This window comes from Phocoena sinus, chromosome 12 (genome assembly GCF_008692025.1).
Source record: "Phocoena sinus isolate mPhoSin1 chromosome 12, mPhoSin1.pri, whole genome shotgun sequence".
Classification (NCBI taxonomy): domain Eukaryota; kingdom Metazoa; phylum Chordata; class Mammalia; order Artiodactyla; family Phocoenidae; genus Phocoena; species Phocoena sinus.
The window spans coordinates 49,370,116-49,387,899 of NC_045774.1; the positions used below are offsets into that span (position 1 = coordinate 49,370,116).

A 17,784-nucleotide genomic window follows, 5' to 3' on the forward strand; every position below is an offset into this window, starting at 1 on the left:
TTGTTTCTTTAAACTTTTCCCTTTGATTTTGGAAGCATCCCTTTGATTTTGGAAGCATTGAACAACAACAACAAAAAATCTGGTTTATGGAGGCCTTTTCTAAGGCCTCCTGATATTCTTGGGGTTGTTACTATCACTCTTTCTCTGGTGGACCAGGTGGCAAGTGAGTGAAAGCCTCTCCTGTAGGGTCTCAATATGCCAGGCAAAGGCCATTTTCTTGGATCAATTATATCTGAATTCTTTGCATCTCCTCCAGTCAACTCGGAAATGACACAAGGAATTTTACCGTTCACTGAGAGCCTCACGTCTCAGCTGCAAATGAGAAGCTTGTCAAATAGACATGCACGGAGAGAAAGGAGAGGCTGGGGCAGGATTGGCCTTGGTTCTTATTCATCCTTCTGAAAAGTCAAAGATACTTCACGTTCATGGGGAGGATTTTGGTGACTTCAGTTAGCAACTTCCTGAAGAGCTGTTTAGGGTTTTGCTGTCACCTCTTGGAACTATAGGCTTTGCTCTATTGCAGTGATTCCCTGCATGTTAATTATTCCAGTTTGTGTCTGAATGTGCCAGCCTTCCTCTGTGTGGTCAAATTATCCCCTTTAACTTCCCCCTCCATTTCTTGGCAGCAGAAAAGTCATTTTTACCAAATCCTTGCTTACCTATAGGGCTGTTTTGCTGAGATAATGTATGTGGAAAGTGATTCTTTAAGCTGGAAGGTGCTCTGCTTTCCAGTGTAAAATGGCGATGCTGATAACAATACTTGTACTCACTGACCCATACTCCCTCTCCAGTAGCACCTTATTTTCCAAACCAAAGCCTTTTAGGAACTCTGAGTTACCATTTTTCCTCTTGTGGTTTATGGGAATTCATGTCGTGGTTAAGAACATGGGCCATGTAGACAGACTCAGTTCAGAGTTCACCACTGTCTCTCAAGCTATGTGACTGAGGATGGATTAATCTCTGAGTCTGGTTTTCTCAGCTTTAAATAGGGATACACCCTTGTAGACTTGTTGAGAGGAGTAAGTGAATATTGCGAGGTGAAGCACTTAGCATAGTGCCAGGAGCAAAGTAATTAGCTTTCATTGCTTTCTGGAAGTATTTGGTATTCTGCTATTCTAACGGATTTTGTGCAAAGTCAGCAGAAAGGAGGGGCTTCTCGTAGCTTGATTAATTGCAAAATCTCTCCCACCCTACTCTTCTTGCTATGTTCCATTTCACCTGGAATGTGAACGTGTATTCATTAAATGAACAGAGAATGGTTTTATTAGAAATTTTTTTAGAACACTGTACTGGTATATACTTTTTAAAGCAATCATGGAATAATGTTAATAATTTTCTTTTTCAAGTCCAGAATTCAGATATCTGAGAACTCTTTCCCTGGCTTCCAATCCTGATGAAGTTGGTGGGGAGTAAGGTTTTTTGAGATGGTTCCTGTAGGCAGTGGCCCTTTGTTAGTCCCTCCCTGCAGGCTACCATTCTGCCAGGACATGGCCTGGGTTCCTCTGAGCAGCATATAGGTTGCTGGGGAGAGGCTGTGGACATGGTTCTTTGTGATATACATGCTCCAGCATCTCCTTCTTGGACATCCATTCCCACTGGGCAGAGAGTAAGAAGGTCCATCATGATTTCTGACTGGTATTTCATTATTTGTATATTAATATTTGGTGTGGTGTAAGGTTAGGAATTCATGTCATAAGTGACCATTTGAAAAAGACTTCTAACTCTAAAATTTGAAAAATTCTACTTTCTTGGAAGGTAGCTACACAGTGATGCTTCTGATATCAGTGGTATGTTTAACAATGTTTATTGACTCTGCTAATCTCATTTCATCATTTTGTTACAGATTGATGTTCTCAAAGCAGATCTGGAAAGCGCAGAATGGAAAGTTTTGGAAAATCTTATTCTGGAAGATGTCCTTGAACAAATTGGACAGCTCATCTTTGAGATCCATCTCCACTGGCCCGGGTTTGAGGTCAGTGGCAGTGACAGCACTGTTGTGCGGTTCTGGTACAGCCTCCTCAAAGAGTTAGAACTACAGGATTTTAGGCTTTTTCACAGTTACAAAGATTTATCTAAACCTCAGCTATTCCTGAAGAAAGATATTTTCAATGCGAGTAGCTGTTATACTCTGAGTTGGGTGAATACAAGATGGAAATAGGATGCAGGAGCTCATCAACAACTCAAGGAAATATTTGCAGCATGGATCATGTCCATGATTCTAGTTATTCTGGTTTACTTGTCCAGTCTCCCACTAGCCTGTGACCTGCTTGAGGCAGGGATTGTGCTATTGCCTTTGTAGTACACGTAGCCTGGCATCTCGCACATGGTAGGGGAACAGTTAACACTTGCTGAGGGGATGGACACAGGAGTGCCACGGTAGTCAATCTCCATCTGCCCAAACCCAGGCTCTTTGCCTGTCTGCCTCTGACAGAGTGGGGATGCTTGTCCTCTTTCATTTCAGCTTGGAAGATAATCCCACACTTATCTCAGTTTTCCCTAAAATTAATTATGTATCTGTAATCCATGAATTTACCACCATGAAAAAGAAATTATATCACATTTCTGTTTTCACTGGGTTGATGAGATCCTTAAATGTGTAGCCTGCTGTTTAATATAGGGCCTTTCATTTGATGTTAACTCACCTTTTCCTAGGATTTTCTTGTTCACTGTGTCAATAACATTCTTTACAGCCTTGTAGATTTCAATTATTCTTCTTCAGTTTTTGTTGAGGCCATGCTGTGACTTTATAAGAACCACTGATTCTGGTTTCTGGGAACTCAGACACACCAAATTCTGTAACTGAGTTTAAAAGACTAGAGTATCAAGTTATTCAGCTCAGGATTCTTTTCATGCTCAGCCTTAAAACCCTCTGTTCCTATGAAACTAAACACAAAGCAGAACTTGGGTGTCTTCAAACCTGATTTCTCAACCTCCGACTTGCCTATAGTGTCAAATCTTTTTTTTTTTTTTTGTTATCTCCAAGATTAAGTTTTTCCTTGCTGCCAGTTTGCATTCATTGTAAGCCTGTGGCCTGAGGGCCAGAGTCTCTCTCTTTCCCGGGACAGATACAGTGTGTTTTGGTAATACCAATCCTTTTTTGTATATATTTTTTAATTAAGCAGATAATGCATGTTCTCAGTAGTTCAAACAATCTCTATCATTTCTATTTACAGGATTAAACATTTACCCCTACAAATGATTTTCAAAAATCCTATTTCAAATAAATAGTATAAAAATAAATCAAATTATTACCTTATTATAAATTAAGTACATCTTCTGGTATTTTTTATATCCCAAGAGAGCAGGAATACATACATACACTGTTCATTTAAGAAATTTTGGGAGAGCATAAAATACTGATTACTACTAGACCTCGATTCCTTCTCCCCATCGTTTTACCTTCTTCCACCCCAGACATGCCCTGGGTTGGCTTTTTGCTTTTTGCAGTGGTTTGAAAATACCATTCCTCAGGTGAGAAACCAAAATACAATAGAGTTATATCATCTTACTAACTTGGGTTCAAAAGGGAATAAGACTTTCTGAATTAGTAGTGATGATTTTTTAAAATATAAATGAGGTTTTTTATATTAAAACTTATAGTACACTAATAAAAGTCATTGAAGTGAGAGGACCAGCTTGAATAACTTTGATTTGAAATAACAGTTTAGTTGCTTTCAATGTCCCTAGGCATTTCAAAAGTACAAAAAGTTTATCAAACTCAAAAGTGGTTTTTACTGTTAGTTTGCATGGTGTAGCCTCCAAAACAAAGTTAACTTCAGTCCTGTTTGGATTATATCACAGATTGTCTTTCATTTTTTTTTTTTTTTTTTATGCGTTACGCGGGCCTCTCACTGCTGTGGCCCCTCCCGCTGCGGAGGACAGGCTCCGGACGCGCAGGCTCAGCGGCCACGGCCCACGGGCCCAGCCGCTCCGCGGCATGTGGGATCCTCCCAGACCGGGGCACGAACCCGCGTCCCCTGCATCGGCAGGCGGACTCTCAACCACTGCGCCACCAGGGAAGCCCTGTCTTTCATTTTTTAATAAAAATTTTATACAGTAAACACAGATCTTTTTATACATTAAAAATTTTAACCCTTCTTATATACCAAGTTATGAAGTATACTAATCCTAAGTATCTAGTTAGTGTGACTAGGTTTTAGATGTATTCACACTCATACCAAGATTTTTAACTCATGGGATTGAAGATTAAAGTCCCCTTTGTACAGGACGGGTTACCATTGATTCCGGATTGGTGGTGCAGAACATTGACTTCATCACACTATATATATCTGAAGCAAGAATGGAAGTACTGTTAAGAAAAAAATAAAGACAAACTCAAAATAAATCCCAAACACACCCACCCACACCCACCTACTAGGCAGCCTGTTCAATTGTTATTTGTACTTATTTTATGATTTTTTTTTCTAAGACTGTCCTTCATTCCCTTCATGGAGAGTTTGAAATTTGTGATGAATATTCTGACTGTTGCTATGGTTTCCCTGCCTCTAGAATTATTATGTTTATTGTGTGGGCCAGGGTTTTTTAACCTCAGCATTATTTCCATTTGGGGCTGGATAATTCTTTGTTGGGGGAGGGAGGGCCATTCTGTGCATTGTAGGATGTTTAGCAGCATCCCTGGCCCTCCCCCTAGGTGCCAGGAGCACCACAAAAACAACACAAACAAAATACAAAAAACAAACATACAAAATCAAGAGCTGCTATTCATTGAGAGCTTACTATGTGCCCAGTACTGTGCATAGATTATTCCTAATTCTCCAAACAGTCCTATAAGGAAGTGTAATTTTCCCAATTATACAGGTAAGGAAACTCTGAGAGGTTAAAATACCTTATTCAGATTATTCAAATGGTGAAGCAGGAATCCGTATCTCAGACTGCCAGATCCCAAAGCCCATGCAGGGCCCCTCCTCCGTCTGCTTCAATAGCCTTTGACAAACGTAGGGACATATTTTTGCCTCCCTATTAGTAAATGGGAAGAAAAGCCTACAAATTTACTAATACCAGACCTGCAAATCTGTTAGAGTTGGGATCATTTTTGTAGCATGCAGGTTTAATTTAAACAATCTACTTAATTAAAATGTGCCCACCAAATGGAGGCTTCCTGAAAAAATATGGGGTCCCAACAGCTTCTCTGTCAATATATTCAGGTTGCCAGGAAAGATCTTGCAAGTCCTGGAAATGACCCTTGGCCCTCATTGGTCCCAATATGCCACACTTTGCTCCTAGATTTTAGGGAAGGCCCAGTCACTTGGAAGTGTAGTGTAAGTTTCCTTTGTTTCAAACTCGCCTTTGACCTGCAGATATATGAGGTCAGATGTGAATATCTGTGACATACATCTCTTAATTAACTCCTACCAGAGCAGTGCTCATAAATGAATCTGAAGATAGAAATTTAATAATGCTCTTCTCAAATGATTTTAAAAACTGTTCCTTTTTGGATGAAAGACATATGAGGGTGTAAGAGATTCAGAGGTCAACCTTTTAGCACAAAAGGTTGTGCTAAATCACAATTTGAGATTAAAGTCAAAGAAAAACAATTTTCCCATTCTCCCTTTTCTTAGAGTGATTGTATTTGACACAGTTATAATAGGTTATCATATAAATATTTGTAACTATTTGACATAGTTCAAATGAAGTGAGCCAGGAAGAGATAAACAAACTTCTGTTAGAATTGACTGAAGGTCCACTAGTATTTACATCAGGGTGGAACAAAAGCAAATTCATGAATTTACAGTGTTTAGTCCAAATCAGTTATTCATGTAAGCATTTCTGCTTTGACTATAAGATTTTAGTATATAGTAAATACAGTACAAGATTTGCATTTCCTAAGTATTACATGTTTGGATTTTGCAAAGCTTGAATTAATACCAGGGAGCCAGCCTCGTCGTCATATTTCTCCAGATGAAAAATGAAGGCCTCATTTAAACAGATTATTCTACTTGACTATACAATGGTAGGTACCTACAAGCTCAATTACGTAATATAATTCTCTTCTTTTGGAGATAAACTTATTTTGCCTTTTAAGCAATAACATAATTCTTTTTTGTACTAGCCAATTGCTAGTTCTTTGTGAATTCAGTGCATTTAATTGTATGCTAAAATATGTTCCTTTTTCTTACACTTAAAGAGGTATTTGAACTTTACTTATCACATGAAATCGTAATCCAAAGATTCAAGATATTCTTAAACTGCTTAAATTTAGAAATTCTATAATTTTATTATATTTCTGTCCTTAAGAAAAGAAATCAAGCAAGCTTAATATTGTCACACTTTATATTTAGCGCTGTATGGAGAAATGCTAGTTCCCAACACTTGTTAAAACTAATTGCTGTATAAAACTAGCAATTTATATTCTCATATAAAGTATTTTAAGTTTTTCTTAGTGATTGGTTTTATGCAATAAGATTGTCTGAAGTAATAAGGGTTTTTTTTCCTGTTAAGTTTGGATTCTAATCTAGACTATTTTAATACAGAAACTCAGTATATATAGGACAGATATGCAATCAGTATGTACCAGGGAGCAGAGTTGGTGAATGACTGTGGTCCTCAGTCCTCCAGAGGTTCTCCTCCACTGCATTGCCTCCCACAAGACACCCAGACTGCCCCAAGATCAAGCAATTAATGCACAGCACAATAGGCATCCTCCAGGACCCTGCACCATCCCTGTGTTTAGGTTCTATTCTAACTGCTCTGTGTCATGCGTTACCAGTCATTGGATATTTTGACATCGCCCCTAGGTGGGTATATCCAAAAGTCCAAGTGGGTTCCATAACATTATTGAGAAACCACAATTATGTATCAATAAAAATAAGCTATTAGTTATCTGTACAAGAAAGTATTACTTCTCAAGGATTGGTGTCAGATCAAACATCGTTTTCTCAGGGACTCCCATATTGAAGGCCCCTAGCTATGTCTCCTTACAATGTCTTCTCTTATCCCCCGCTTCACGCTCCTTTTACTTTAATGGATCTGCTTGTGTAATGGCTTTCCCAGCAGACTGTAAGCTCCATGAGGGTAAACACCATGTCAGTATTCCCAGTGCCTACCATGGAGCCTGCTAGGTCAAAGGTGCTCCATAAATATTGTTGAATATGAATATAAAGAAAGCTATTTCACAAAGGATTTTTCAGTGAAATTATTTCATCATCATTTGTTATTGACTTTTTTTCTGGTATTAAAAATGTCTTTGGAATTTAGATGGACCAATATTTCTCATTTTGGTTAATTTAATTTTAGGCACAATTTGTCCTTTTCTTGACATGGTTGTTTATTGCACTGCTTGCAGTAGTCCTCATTCCTGATTAAAGGATGCTAACCTGAAGATCTTTCTTGACCTCAGGGACTTGAGAGCTATATAATAATTGAATCGAATAAATACAATAATAATTAAAGGCTCAAGTATTGTTAGAAGGTACCCTAGGATATAAAACCTCAATCTTCCTTGCTCATTCCTCATTGTCCTTTTTTTTTAACCAATTCCCAGAAAACACACTTTTTAGAGTCAGTGTATTTGGTCACAACTCACAGTAGCATGGAGAATATTTTTCAGTTTATGAGAGAAAGAAGGTATGATGATGTAAAGGACAGGGGCTGGTATTTCTACAGAAATGATTAAAATCACATTGTTTTTTTAGGACAAAAAAATTTAAGGTAGTTGTTCAAAGAGTACAAACAAGGTGAGAGAGGGTATTATGTTTTCCAGGATATTTGAAGTCTGACCAAGAAAAGTCCTTTCGGGCAGTTACCATTAGGTCTAACTCTCAAGGAAGAGGCTATGAGAATCTCTTTAGCTATAGGTTCTGTTTTACTAAAAGATGAAATAAATACAGTCTTTAAAACTACCTCAGTGAAAGCCACAAAGATTACAACACAAATCTGACAGTTTTAAAAATACACACTTAAGTGGCAGTATGTAGAAGAGAAAGGATAGCAGGATGAAGGGAGAAAGATTCTGACCCTGCTGCTGACCAGCTGCGTGATACCAAGCAATTCATCACCCTCATCGGCCTATTTTCTTATCTTAGGTTGGAATATTTGATTTCTAAGGTTTCTTCTAGCTTGAAAATCTCATTATTCTAGCATTTTATGATTAGAGAAGGCTTAGACAGTGGTTAGGTAATTTCTTGATTTGTGTGCTATAAAGTCTTAGGATAAATTCAGGAAAATCCAAATGATATGTTTATTCAGAAGAAAAGCCCCAGATAAAAGATGAATCCATTATGATGCCTCTCCAGTCATCGAGTGAAGTGCCCTTAGGTAAAGTACCTTTTTAGGATAACACACTTAAACTCACAAGGTTCTAAAAATCAGAATGTTTCAGACTGCACCTGTTTACACTTCTGTCTTTTTAGACTATCCTAACAAAGTGGCAATATCCAAAGATACTAGATTAAGTATATATCTTTATGGTGATCCTTCTGTATGTATATGTGTGAATATATATTTATGCATTTATCTATGTATGTATGTGTATGTGTTTATGTACATATATGAATGCCCAAGAAAGAAAAATCTTCAGGCACAAAAAGCCCGGGGGACCCTAGAACCAGAGAAGTAGAGCAGGAATCTACACTGCAGTGGTCCTAGTTCAGTATACCAGTGATGGCCAGTGGCCTAGAGCATTAGAGATAAGGCCTGCTATGTTGGGGGAAAGGATTGGAACTGAGTGAGATACTTGAAGCAGTGGGACCCTTGGAGGGCTACAATCTCGATGGAAGAGGGTTCTAAAAACTACCCCTATCTCCCTTCCTCCAAGCACAAGGAAGTCTACCCTTGCTGTAGCTCTGGAGAAAATCAAGTTTTCTCATGAGAATTTGAAAACTTCAGCCTGTTTAAAGAGTTGAATCCATAATCACGTGGTTAAGAAATCCATAAGCTGAAAAATTTAGATATAAAACTGGTTCTAGGGGGTGATATCTCAGGGGTACATGGCAGAAGTAAATGTAAAACCACTCAAAGGGACTCTTCAAATTGGACTACAAAGTATTTCCTCCAAAATACAAGACCCACGTAAGATGAACTCCTAATAAAAAATTACAACTGACAAGGAAATGGCCTACCATGAGATAAAGTTAACAGACACATTATACACTGGGATTTTCAGTCCAAGAATTTGCGATAACAGAATAACAATCTTAAAGAAAGTATAATATAAATTATTTGATGTGATTAAAGGCATAAAAGACTATATAGAAACCATAAAAAATAAGACATATGAAGAACAGGTAGATATAAAAAAGTACAAATAGACCTACCACAAAGGGAAAATAGTCACTGGAATGAGTTTAATGAATTAAACAGCAGATTAGACACAGCTGAAGAGACTGTAAAAGTGAACTGGAAGATAAACCTGAGGAAACTGTCCAAAATGTAGTACAGAAAAATATGAACATTTATATTGTTTAAATAAGACATGAGTAGTTTGAACCTTAAAATGTCTTTCAGAAGATGAAGCAGTAAAGCTGGGTATTTGAGCCACTGTGTGTAAAAAGTGGTACTAGAATTGTATGGACAGTATGGTAACCAGCAGCCACATGCTGCTACTGAGCATCTAGCATGTGGCTAGTATGACTGAGGAGATGAATTTTAAATTCTATTTACTTTTAATTAAGTTAAAAACTTATACTTGATTCAATTATTAGAAAACTCTTAGTAGGTCTGTTTGGAACAACTTAGGCATGTAAATCTACTTTGTGTGAAACAGATAAAATATTTGATGAAAATTTAGTGTCTGCATTGAGATGTGCTGTTAAGCGTAAAATATACACCAGATCTGACTTAGTATGAGAAAAGTAAAATATTAATTTAAAAAATAATTGAATGTTGAAAGAATATTTTGGATCATATATTATTTATATTAATATCCCCTTTTTAATGTGGCCATTAGAAAATTAAAAATTATATATATGGCTCATGTATTTCTATTAGTGCTATACTAGAACACATACTTAAATATAAAATGTTTGAGATTTGAGTTAGTCCCTCAGATCTCAAAAATGCTGAAGGTTGGAGAGTAGGATGTGGGGAGCTAAAAAATCATCTGAAGACAGTTATTGCAGTTATAGGAAGCTGTAAAAGCAAAGGAGTTATCACTTTGTCACTAAAAATAAAGCCACTCTAAGGACTCTGGCTGCAAGTTGTGACTTAAGTTTCAGATAAAATTTCAGTGTTTAGATTGAGAAAATTGTTTCTACAATTATTAAAGTGACTTTGAACATGGAAGGTGTACACATAAACATGTAAAATGTATATCATATTCACATACATACATGCATGTAAATACATGCACACACACACACACGTGTACATATTTTTGGTTAGCTAAATTTCTCTGAGTTTACACACTCTAAACTGTAGTTTCTGAAATACTCAAGATAAACTCAGACTCCACTAATTCTCATTCTTAGTGTGCATATCATCTGGGGAACTTACTAAAAGTGCTTTGAACCAGGGAATGAATATATAGTATTTGTAAAATTGCAGTCGTTTGCTAGTTCATTCACTTTATTTACCCACTGATCAAATAAATATTTGATAACATGAATTTTGAACCAGCTGCTAAGATGGAATCTTCTTTCCCCTGGATCTTCTCTTCTTCTTCTTAGGTCCCTTAGTAATTGCCTTGTTTACACTGTATTTCATCAGTTATTTCATGATCCATTAAGAAAGAATGCCACCAATTAAACTATGACACATCATTGATTTTAAGACATAGCCCTATTTCAGAGATGTTAAAAATGTGAAAAACCTGCATCTTTGATGAAATATAGCATCAATGTTCCCTAGGTCTCACTTTGAGACCCAAAGTTAATACTGCTGATGGATATTTTGGCCTGGATGGCACTTCACACTTCCCTTCTCCATACCTGAATTCATTATGGTTTCCTTAACCAACCACTACTTTCTTCTGAATTCTGTATCTCAGTAAGTGACACCATCTCCAGGTGGTTCTCAGTCTACACTCTGAGAAACAGTATTCTTCAACTAGAGTCTCTATAATTGTTGCTAGTGTTGCAATTCTTACAGCTACCATCCAAGGGTTTGCTATTTCATTGTCCATGTTTTCTTCCAGGTAATTAGTAAACATGCTAAGGACATCAACCAGCCTCACAATGTATCCTCAAAAATCACTCTATACTGTTCTACTTAGAGAAATGCCTGTTTGAGGCTACGCCCTGTTCCTTATCTTAAAACGGGCTCCCTATTTAGGACAACATATTCTCAGCCTGTGCTTCAGTATTGAAATATTCATTAAACCTTCACTAAAGCATCCCTTTTATTCTAACTTTTCGGAAGGAAATCTGTCCTGGGTGTGACAAAAGGGTTGCAGTGAGGAAAAGGAGCCAGATGGTAACCACTTAATTCCAGTCATAACATAATCTGTAAACTTTCTTATGCTGGAAAAGAACCCCACTCATTTGTATACTCTAAAATGGATGCAATCATGACTCAGTGGCACCAAGTGAATAAATATGGACTGTGTTAAACTTAATCTATGTGCTCTGAGGACACTGCCCTGTATTTTTGTCATTTATTTAGAATAAACCCATTAATATTCTATACTCACCTTTAAAGCATTTCTCCCCAGAAAATCAAAATGACCCATTTAAAATATGCAAATGGTTTAGTGTCTCAGAGTTAAGACTTAAAAGGAGACTAAGAACGAAAATTTTGATAACACTTTCTACAAAAGTGCTTTATTTAAAAATACAGTCTTTTAAAAAAAGCGACAGCTTTTATATACAGTTCCTTAGTTTAGAAACAGTTAAAAACACAATGAAGTAAACCCATATTTTGAAATTATGATTTGTAACATACACAATACTGGTGCTGAACAAGATAGTTCAAATGTATGATTAACTTTTTGTCTCATCATATTTCAGTAATTCACATTTGTTAAAACCAGTGGTTGGGACTAAAGAAAAGCTCCTGTCTGAATTTTTTCCTCTCCAGGAAATGGTAGGCACCCTTCCCAGCAGATAAAGAAATAGAAATAACAGCAGCCAGGCAGTGTATTCTTATTTCTTTGAGTGCCTGTGTGTCCAAAAATACATCTCTACCACTTTTATTCTCTTTTTCTATTTTCTTCTTTGAAATTTATTTATATGTGGCTATAGCACCTGGTCATCTACACCAGGTCTTTTTAAAGTTAATGTTTAAAAATGGAAGTTCTAAGGGTATGGAGCATGAACTGCTCTTGATAGCACAGGACTCAGAGCTAATGATGTTCCTAGGATATCAACACTCAGCATGATTCTGGTCTCCAAGTCAGCACTCTGAGCAGCTATGAACCAATCTTTTACAGCATGGTATTGAAATATTTAACACTACATTCAAACATCTAACATAGATTTGTAAAAAGACAGGAGAAATGTCTTGTCAAACTAAAGTGCTCTTGGTTACTATATTTAAGAGGCTATCTTGATTTCACAATCTGAAGTTGAGAAAAAATTTTTTTAACCAATCACAGTCCCTGCTTCTCAAACTGGGAAACCTAGCCATCTTTCTGGAGTGTCAATTTTACCCAAAGATTTGGAAAGAAGTTTAACATTTTTCTAATCTTAAAAAGTTTTATTGAATATATTCATAAAAAAATCATTAATTTTAATAGATAAAACATACAGCTTCAAAGAAATTACAAGTTGACATTTTGAACTATGTCCTCACATCCAATCTCCTATGAGGAGTATTTCAGTAGTAACAACAGTGAAGAGGTGAGTGACCTAGGAGACCCTGATTTTTGAAAGTGTAGCCAGGTCTTTATTGGACAGTAAATACAAATACAGTTCAGTCTTGATTCATCCTCTTGAGTTCCATCTTCAAAAATAATGTAATTCTCTAATTATATACAATCCTGTCTATACTGATCAGGAAGAAAGTCAAGGAAAGAACTCTGGACTGATTTTTATTTTACATTGTTTAATAATTAGAGGAATGCTGCAGTCAGAGAAGATTGCTGGCTTACAACTAAATAGACACAACATATGTCATAAAAAATAGTGGAACTCGTGAATCCGAAAGATTAGAACTTGACCCACTGAAAATAATGGGAACAGTAACTGTGGGTGGTTTTATCCTTCTTACAGATTCACATTAAATTATACCATCCCTGTTCTTCCCTTTTTGTTGAAGAGGTAATCCACTAGGGATTCCTTCTTAGCTCTAAAGGGATCCTTTCAGTACGTCATGGGGGTAAACCCAAACTGCCTGCCAAAAATAACTACTTGTCAAATATAAAGTTAATGGTCATTCTCTGTATAAATAACATCTATAAAGAACAAAATGAAGTTGCCAATGAAATTATATGAGCCAAATTTACAAAGTTTTTTTCTTTTTAAACAATGGTTCAACTTCATAAGGCCACGTAAGAAAATCATAATCTGTAAATCAAGTTGTCATTTAACACATTTAATAATTAAATATAGTTAAATATGATATTGGATCAAAAATGATCCCAGATAGTATAAGGATTAATCCCATTAATCCCACAATTTAATGAGACCATCCCAACCACAAGTTATGACTTTAGATGTTTCATGAGGATGCCACACTGCACCTATACACACTTTATCATGAGCTTTGAATCTACTGTAGAGTTTTGTGGTCTTCCAGTCCCAGATGTTTAATTTTCCATTTCCATCTCCTGAAATCACATAGCTATAATGAGAAGAAAAATAAATTCAAATTATTCAAACACCTTCAACTGGTAAAGTGGGTGAGGAACAGAGAAATAATTTATCTTTTTCACCTTAACGTAAAAAAATCACTGTGATTATATAATACTTAGAATAATAAGGTAGAGTATAAAGCAGTCTATAATTTAAACTTCTATCAGAAAACCTCCCCACTGAGTGACCAATCTAAGAGTGAAAAATTATTTTTAACTTGGAAGATTGGGAGAGCCAGGGGCCACAGTGAATGCGGTATCACAATCACTCTCTAGACAGTCAGAAACAGTGTAAGGGAACCAATTTCATACAGAGCCAGCAAACACATGTAGACCAATTCAACTATAGTGGACTCTACCACCTTCATAATTATTTTTGGCCCCAACAGCTTCTGAATATATCCAAGATTCACTGAGAGGTAGGAGTCTAAATCCCAATTACCAGGCTAAACATACAAGTTTATAGGGATTTCTAAATTAGTGATACCCATATATTTGAGCTAACAATAGGGGAATGAATGCAGAGTTTCACTCTTAGGAAGGCTGTAGGCTTCAGAAATCTAGTGTGACCAGAAGATGGATTTGAGGTTTCAGCACAGAAAAGCTGTAGTGAAACTGTTAATTTCAACCCTACAATACAGGATTAATTCTTCTGGTGCTCATTCAGTCACAGCAATATAGAGATTACAGTCCTTCCAGCCTTGCTTAGAAACGCAGAAAGAAAGTAGGACATAGCCTATAAAGGCAGGGATTCATTATGTGGTTAAAGGGCACAGAACTGAACAATATAAAGAGACAGACTAAAGAACTTAAAAAAAAAGCCAAATGTAGCTGTCTTAATTTGTTCTTGCCTTTTATCTGGCATTTTGACAATCTGAACAATTCTCATACAATTACATATATAAAAGTGATTTGTACAGTGTTATTTGTACAGCAGTAGTTTATATCATTATATATGAATATAGGAATACATGAGAAGGTTTAAACTTACCTCATGTCTGGTGAAAAGTCTACCTGACAAGCATAGCCTGCTACCATATGGCCCTTAAAAATTTTTTTCTTATTTAATCTAAATCTGTTCTGTGCTCCAAAAATTAAGATTTGGTTGTCCATTGATTGGCACGCTAGCCATTTCCCTGTAAATTCAATAAATGAGACATTTTAGAGGAAGACTGAAAATTTTAAAAAGACTTTATTTAAATATGTTCAATCATTAATATTATTTTATTCCCAACTACTTCATAATAGTAGGAAAATTAATTTACCATACCACCTGTAAAGTGTTACAAATTTGTTGCTGGTGAGAGGTATTTATATATAAAGTAGTGGATTTTGCTCATACAATCTTATATCATTTAGCACTTTTCCTATAAAAGCTTTTTTGTTTGTTTAAATTAGGATATACAAAAACTCTGAGTTTAGCGTTAATAAAACTAAATTTTATGAAATGAAATTAATTTGTAGTAAGTATAAACAATAGAACCATGGAGAGAAAGAGACTTATTTATGTTAATTATGGAAAGAGGAAGGATAAACTCCAGGTGAGAAAACCTAGGATTATTAAATAAAACTGTACAAAGAAAGATATGACTAAAAAAATTCTAGTAACTGTTGTTGTGGGCCACACTTGTTTTTAAAAAAATTTTTTATTGAAGTATACTTGATTTACAATGTTGTGTTTAATTTCTGTTGTATAGCAAAGTGACTCAGTTATACAGATACATATTCTTTTTATATTCTTTTCTATTCTGGTTTATCACAGGATACTGAATATAGTTCCCAGTGCTATACAGTAGGACCTTGTTGTTTATCCATTTTGTATATAATAGCTTGCATCTGCTCATCCCAGATTCCCAGTTCCCCCTCCCCCACCTCCCTTCCCCCCTCCCCCCAGCCACCACAAGTCTGTTCTCTATATGTGTTAAGTCTGTTTCTGTTTCATAGATATGTTCATTTGTGTTGTATTTTAGATTCCACATATAAGTGAAATCATAATGGTGTTTGTCTTTCTCTTTCTGGCTTACTCCACTTAGTATGATAATCTCTAGGTCCATCCATGTTGCTGTAAATGGCATTATTTCATTCTTTTTTATGGCTGAGTAGTATTCCATTGTATATATGTACCACATCTTCTTTATCCATTCATCTGTCAGTGGACATTTAGGTTGTTTCCATGTCTTGGCTATTGTAAATAGTGCTGCTGTGAACTAAGGGTGCATGTATCTTTTCGAATTATAGTTTTCTCTGGTTAAATGCCCAGGAATGGGATTGCTGAATCATATGGCAACTCTATTTTTAGTTTTTTGAGGAACTCCATACTGTTTTCCTTAGTGGCTACACCAATTTACATTCCCACCAGCAGTGTAAGAGGGTTCCCTTTTCTCCACACCCTCTCTAGCATTTATTATTTGTAGACTTTTTAAAGACAGCCATTCTGACTGGTGTGACGTGGTACCTCATTGTAGTTTTGGTTTGCATTTCTCTAATTAGCAATGATGAGCATCTTTTCATGTGCCTACTGGCCATCTGTATGTCTTCTTTGGATAAATGTCTATTTAGGTCTTCTGCCCATTTTTCAATTTGGGCCACCTTGCTTTTATCTACCCAGGATTCACCAAAGCCATTAGAGTGTTAACTGCAGTATCTTTACATCCTGTATAGTTGTAAACATGATTAACTAAGGGATGACTCTTAACAATGCTCACAGTCTGACTGGGTAAATGGCCTTGTTCAAGATGGGCACAGTATTTGTAATGGATGGTTTAAAAATACACTATATGAAATTCAGGTGCACAGTGACAAATGTGACTGTATACAATATAGTGATTATCAGAACAGCACCCAGTGAGGTTGCTCTTCTCATAAAAATCATAGGGCATTTGACAAATATCACTGATTTGCCTGTGGCAGATGCCCCGACTAGAAAAGCGAACTCTTTCTTGACCCCTCTTCCTTGCTCTATACTCACAGTAGCTACTGAGTTCACAATGCTGCCCAAATATCGGATCCTCCACTTTAATATCATCATGTAGAATTATATCAGTATATCTGTAGTACTTGTACTTAAAAGGCAATGAATTATTAAATAGAAAACAGTATTAGACTTATCTTTTTAATTTTTGCCTGAAAAAATCTTTTACAGTAAATTGCTAAGGTGTTTTCTATGAGGAACCAGAACAAAATTTCCCATTCTCTGAAAGAAAAAGAGCTCACAATAAACCACTGAGCTCTTGAACATGATTCTCTTAGAAGGATAATTATATATTAAAAAAATAAATCCTGATTCTCAGATGGAAATCCTTAGATGCTCGGGCAATGTTAGTTGCAAATCATTTCTTTTATATTTACCTTTTAAAAATAACAAGAGAATGGGTGAGGTGACTCACACATGAAAACCAGTGATTATTTCTAATATTGAAAAGATTTCCTTATATAAGTATGGCACTGTGACACACTTCCCCTAGGAGGGAATGGCCAAGGCTCTTTTGAAAACAGAGCTCATTTAAAAACACTATCTACTAACTTACCATTTGGAGACAAAGTCACTGCAGGCATTGAGTGCATGCTGGGTTCTGCTATATACTTGAAATCCACAGGGATATCCCTAAAAATTAAAAATAGCATATCAGAATAGTAATTTCTAAAAGTACTTTTAGAATAATAATCTCTGAAACAAAAGAGATGCTCTCGAAATTATATATTTAATAAACCTTTCATGAAACTTCCTGGAAGAAGGAAAACCACAAAATGACATTCTATTGATTATTATAAAGCTTTTACTTTACAAATGACTTTCCATGATAATTACAAGTGTCAGTGATTTAGTTTTCTATCTCTATTTGATTTAAACTTTGGCCTTTATGTTAAAAAAAAATCTGTTACTATAAGTTCTTTAATAATGAACTCATCTAAAAATGTACCACGGTAGCCAGAAGCAAGATGTCTGAGGCAAGCCTACAGGGAAATATTCTTATTTTACCTGCCAGTCAACCATAACTTGTTACTCTGCAAGCAGGTGAGAGTGCTAAAGAGCTTTCAGCAATGCAAGCAGATAGATGGTAGGCAAAGATGTACAGGGATCTGCAAGCAGGTCGAGCCCA

The 17,784-nt window shown here is 36.1% G+C and overlaps 2 protein-coding genes across 4 annotated transcripts in view; one reads left to right on the plus strand and one right to left on the minus strand.

The window, feature by feature from the left end:
* The window catches only part of METTL24 (methyltransferase like 24), a 112,031-nt gene extending 108,236 nt beyond the window's left edge, over window positions 1-3,795 (plus strand). For both annotated transcript variants that reach the window (XM_032650626.1, XM_032650627.1), the window contains exon 5: window positions 1,844-3,795. In XM_032650626.1, the coding sequence (XP_032506517.1) occupies window positions 1,844-2,158 (315 nt within the window). In that variant the 3' untranslated portion in view covers window positions 2,159-3,795. The remainder of the gene's footprint in view (window positions 1-1,843) is intronic.
* Window positions 3,796-11,692: 7,897 nt separating this feature from the next.
* CDC40 (cell division cycle 40) overlaps window positions 11,693-17,784 on the minus strand; it is a 55,333-nt gene continuing 49,241 nt past the window's right edge. Inside the window, exons 13-15 of one of the 2 annotated variants that reach the window (XM_032651505.1) lie at window positions 17,212-17,288; window positions 14,676-14,820; window positions 11,693-13,674 (exon numbers count right to left, since the gene is read on the minus strand). In XM_032651505.1, the coding sequence (XP_032507396.1) occupies window positions 13,497-13,674; window positions 14,676-14,820; window positions 17,212-17,288 (400 nt within the window). In that variant the 3' untranslated portion in view covers window positions 11,693-13,496. The remainder of the gene's footprint in view (window positions 13,675-14,675; window positions 14,821-17,211; window positions 17,289-17,784) is intronic. The other variant, XM_032651504.1, reaches the window with a different exon arrangement.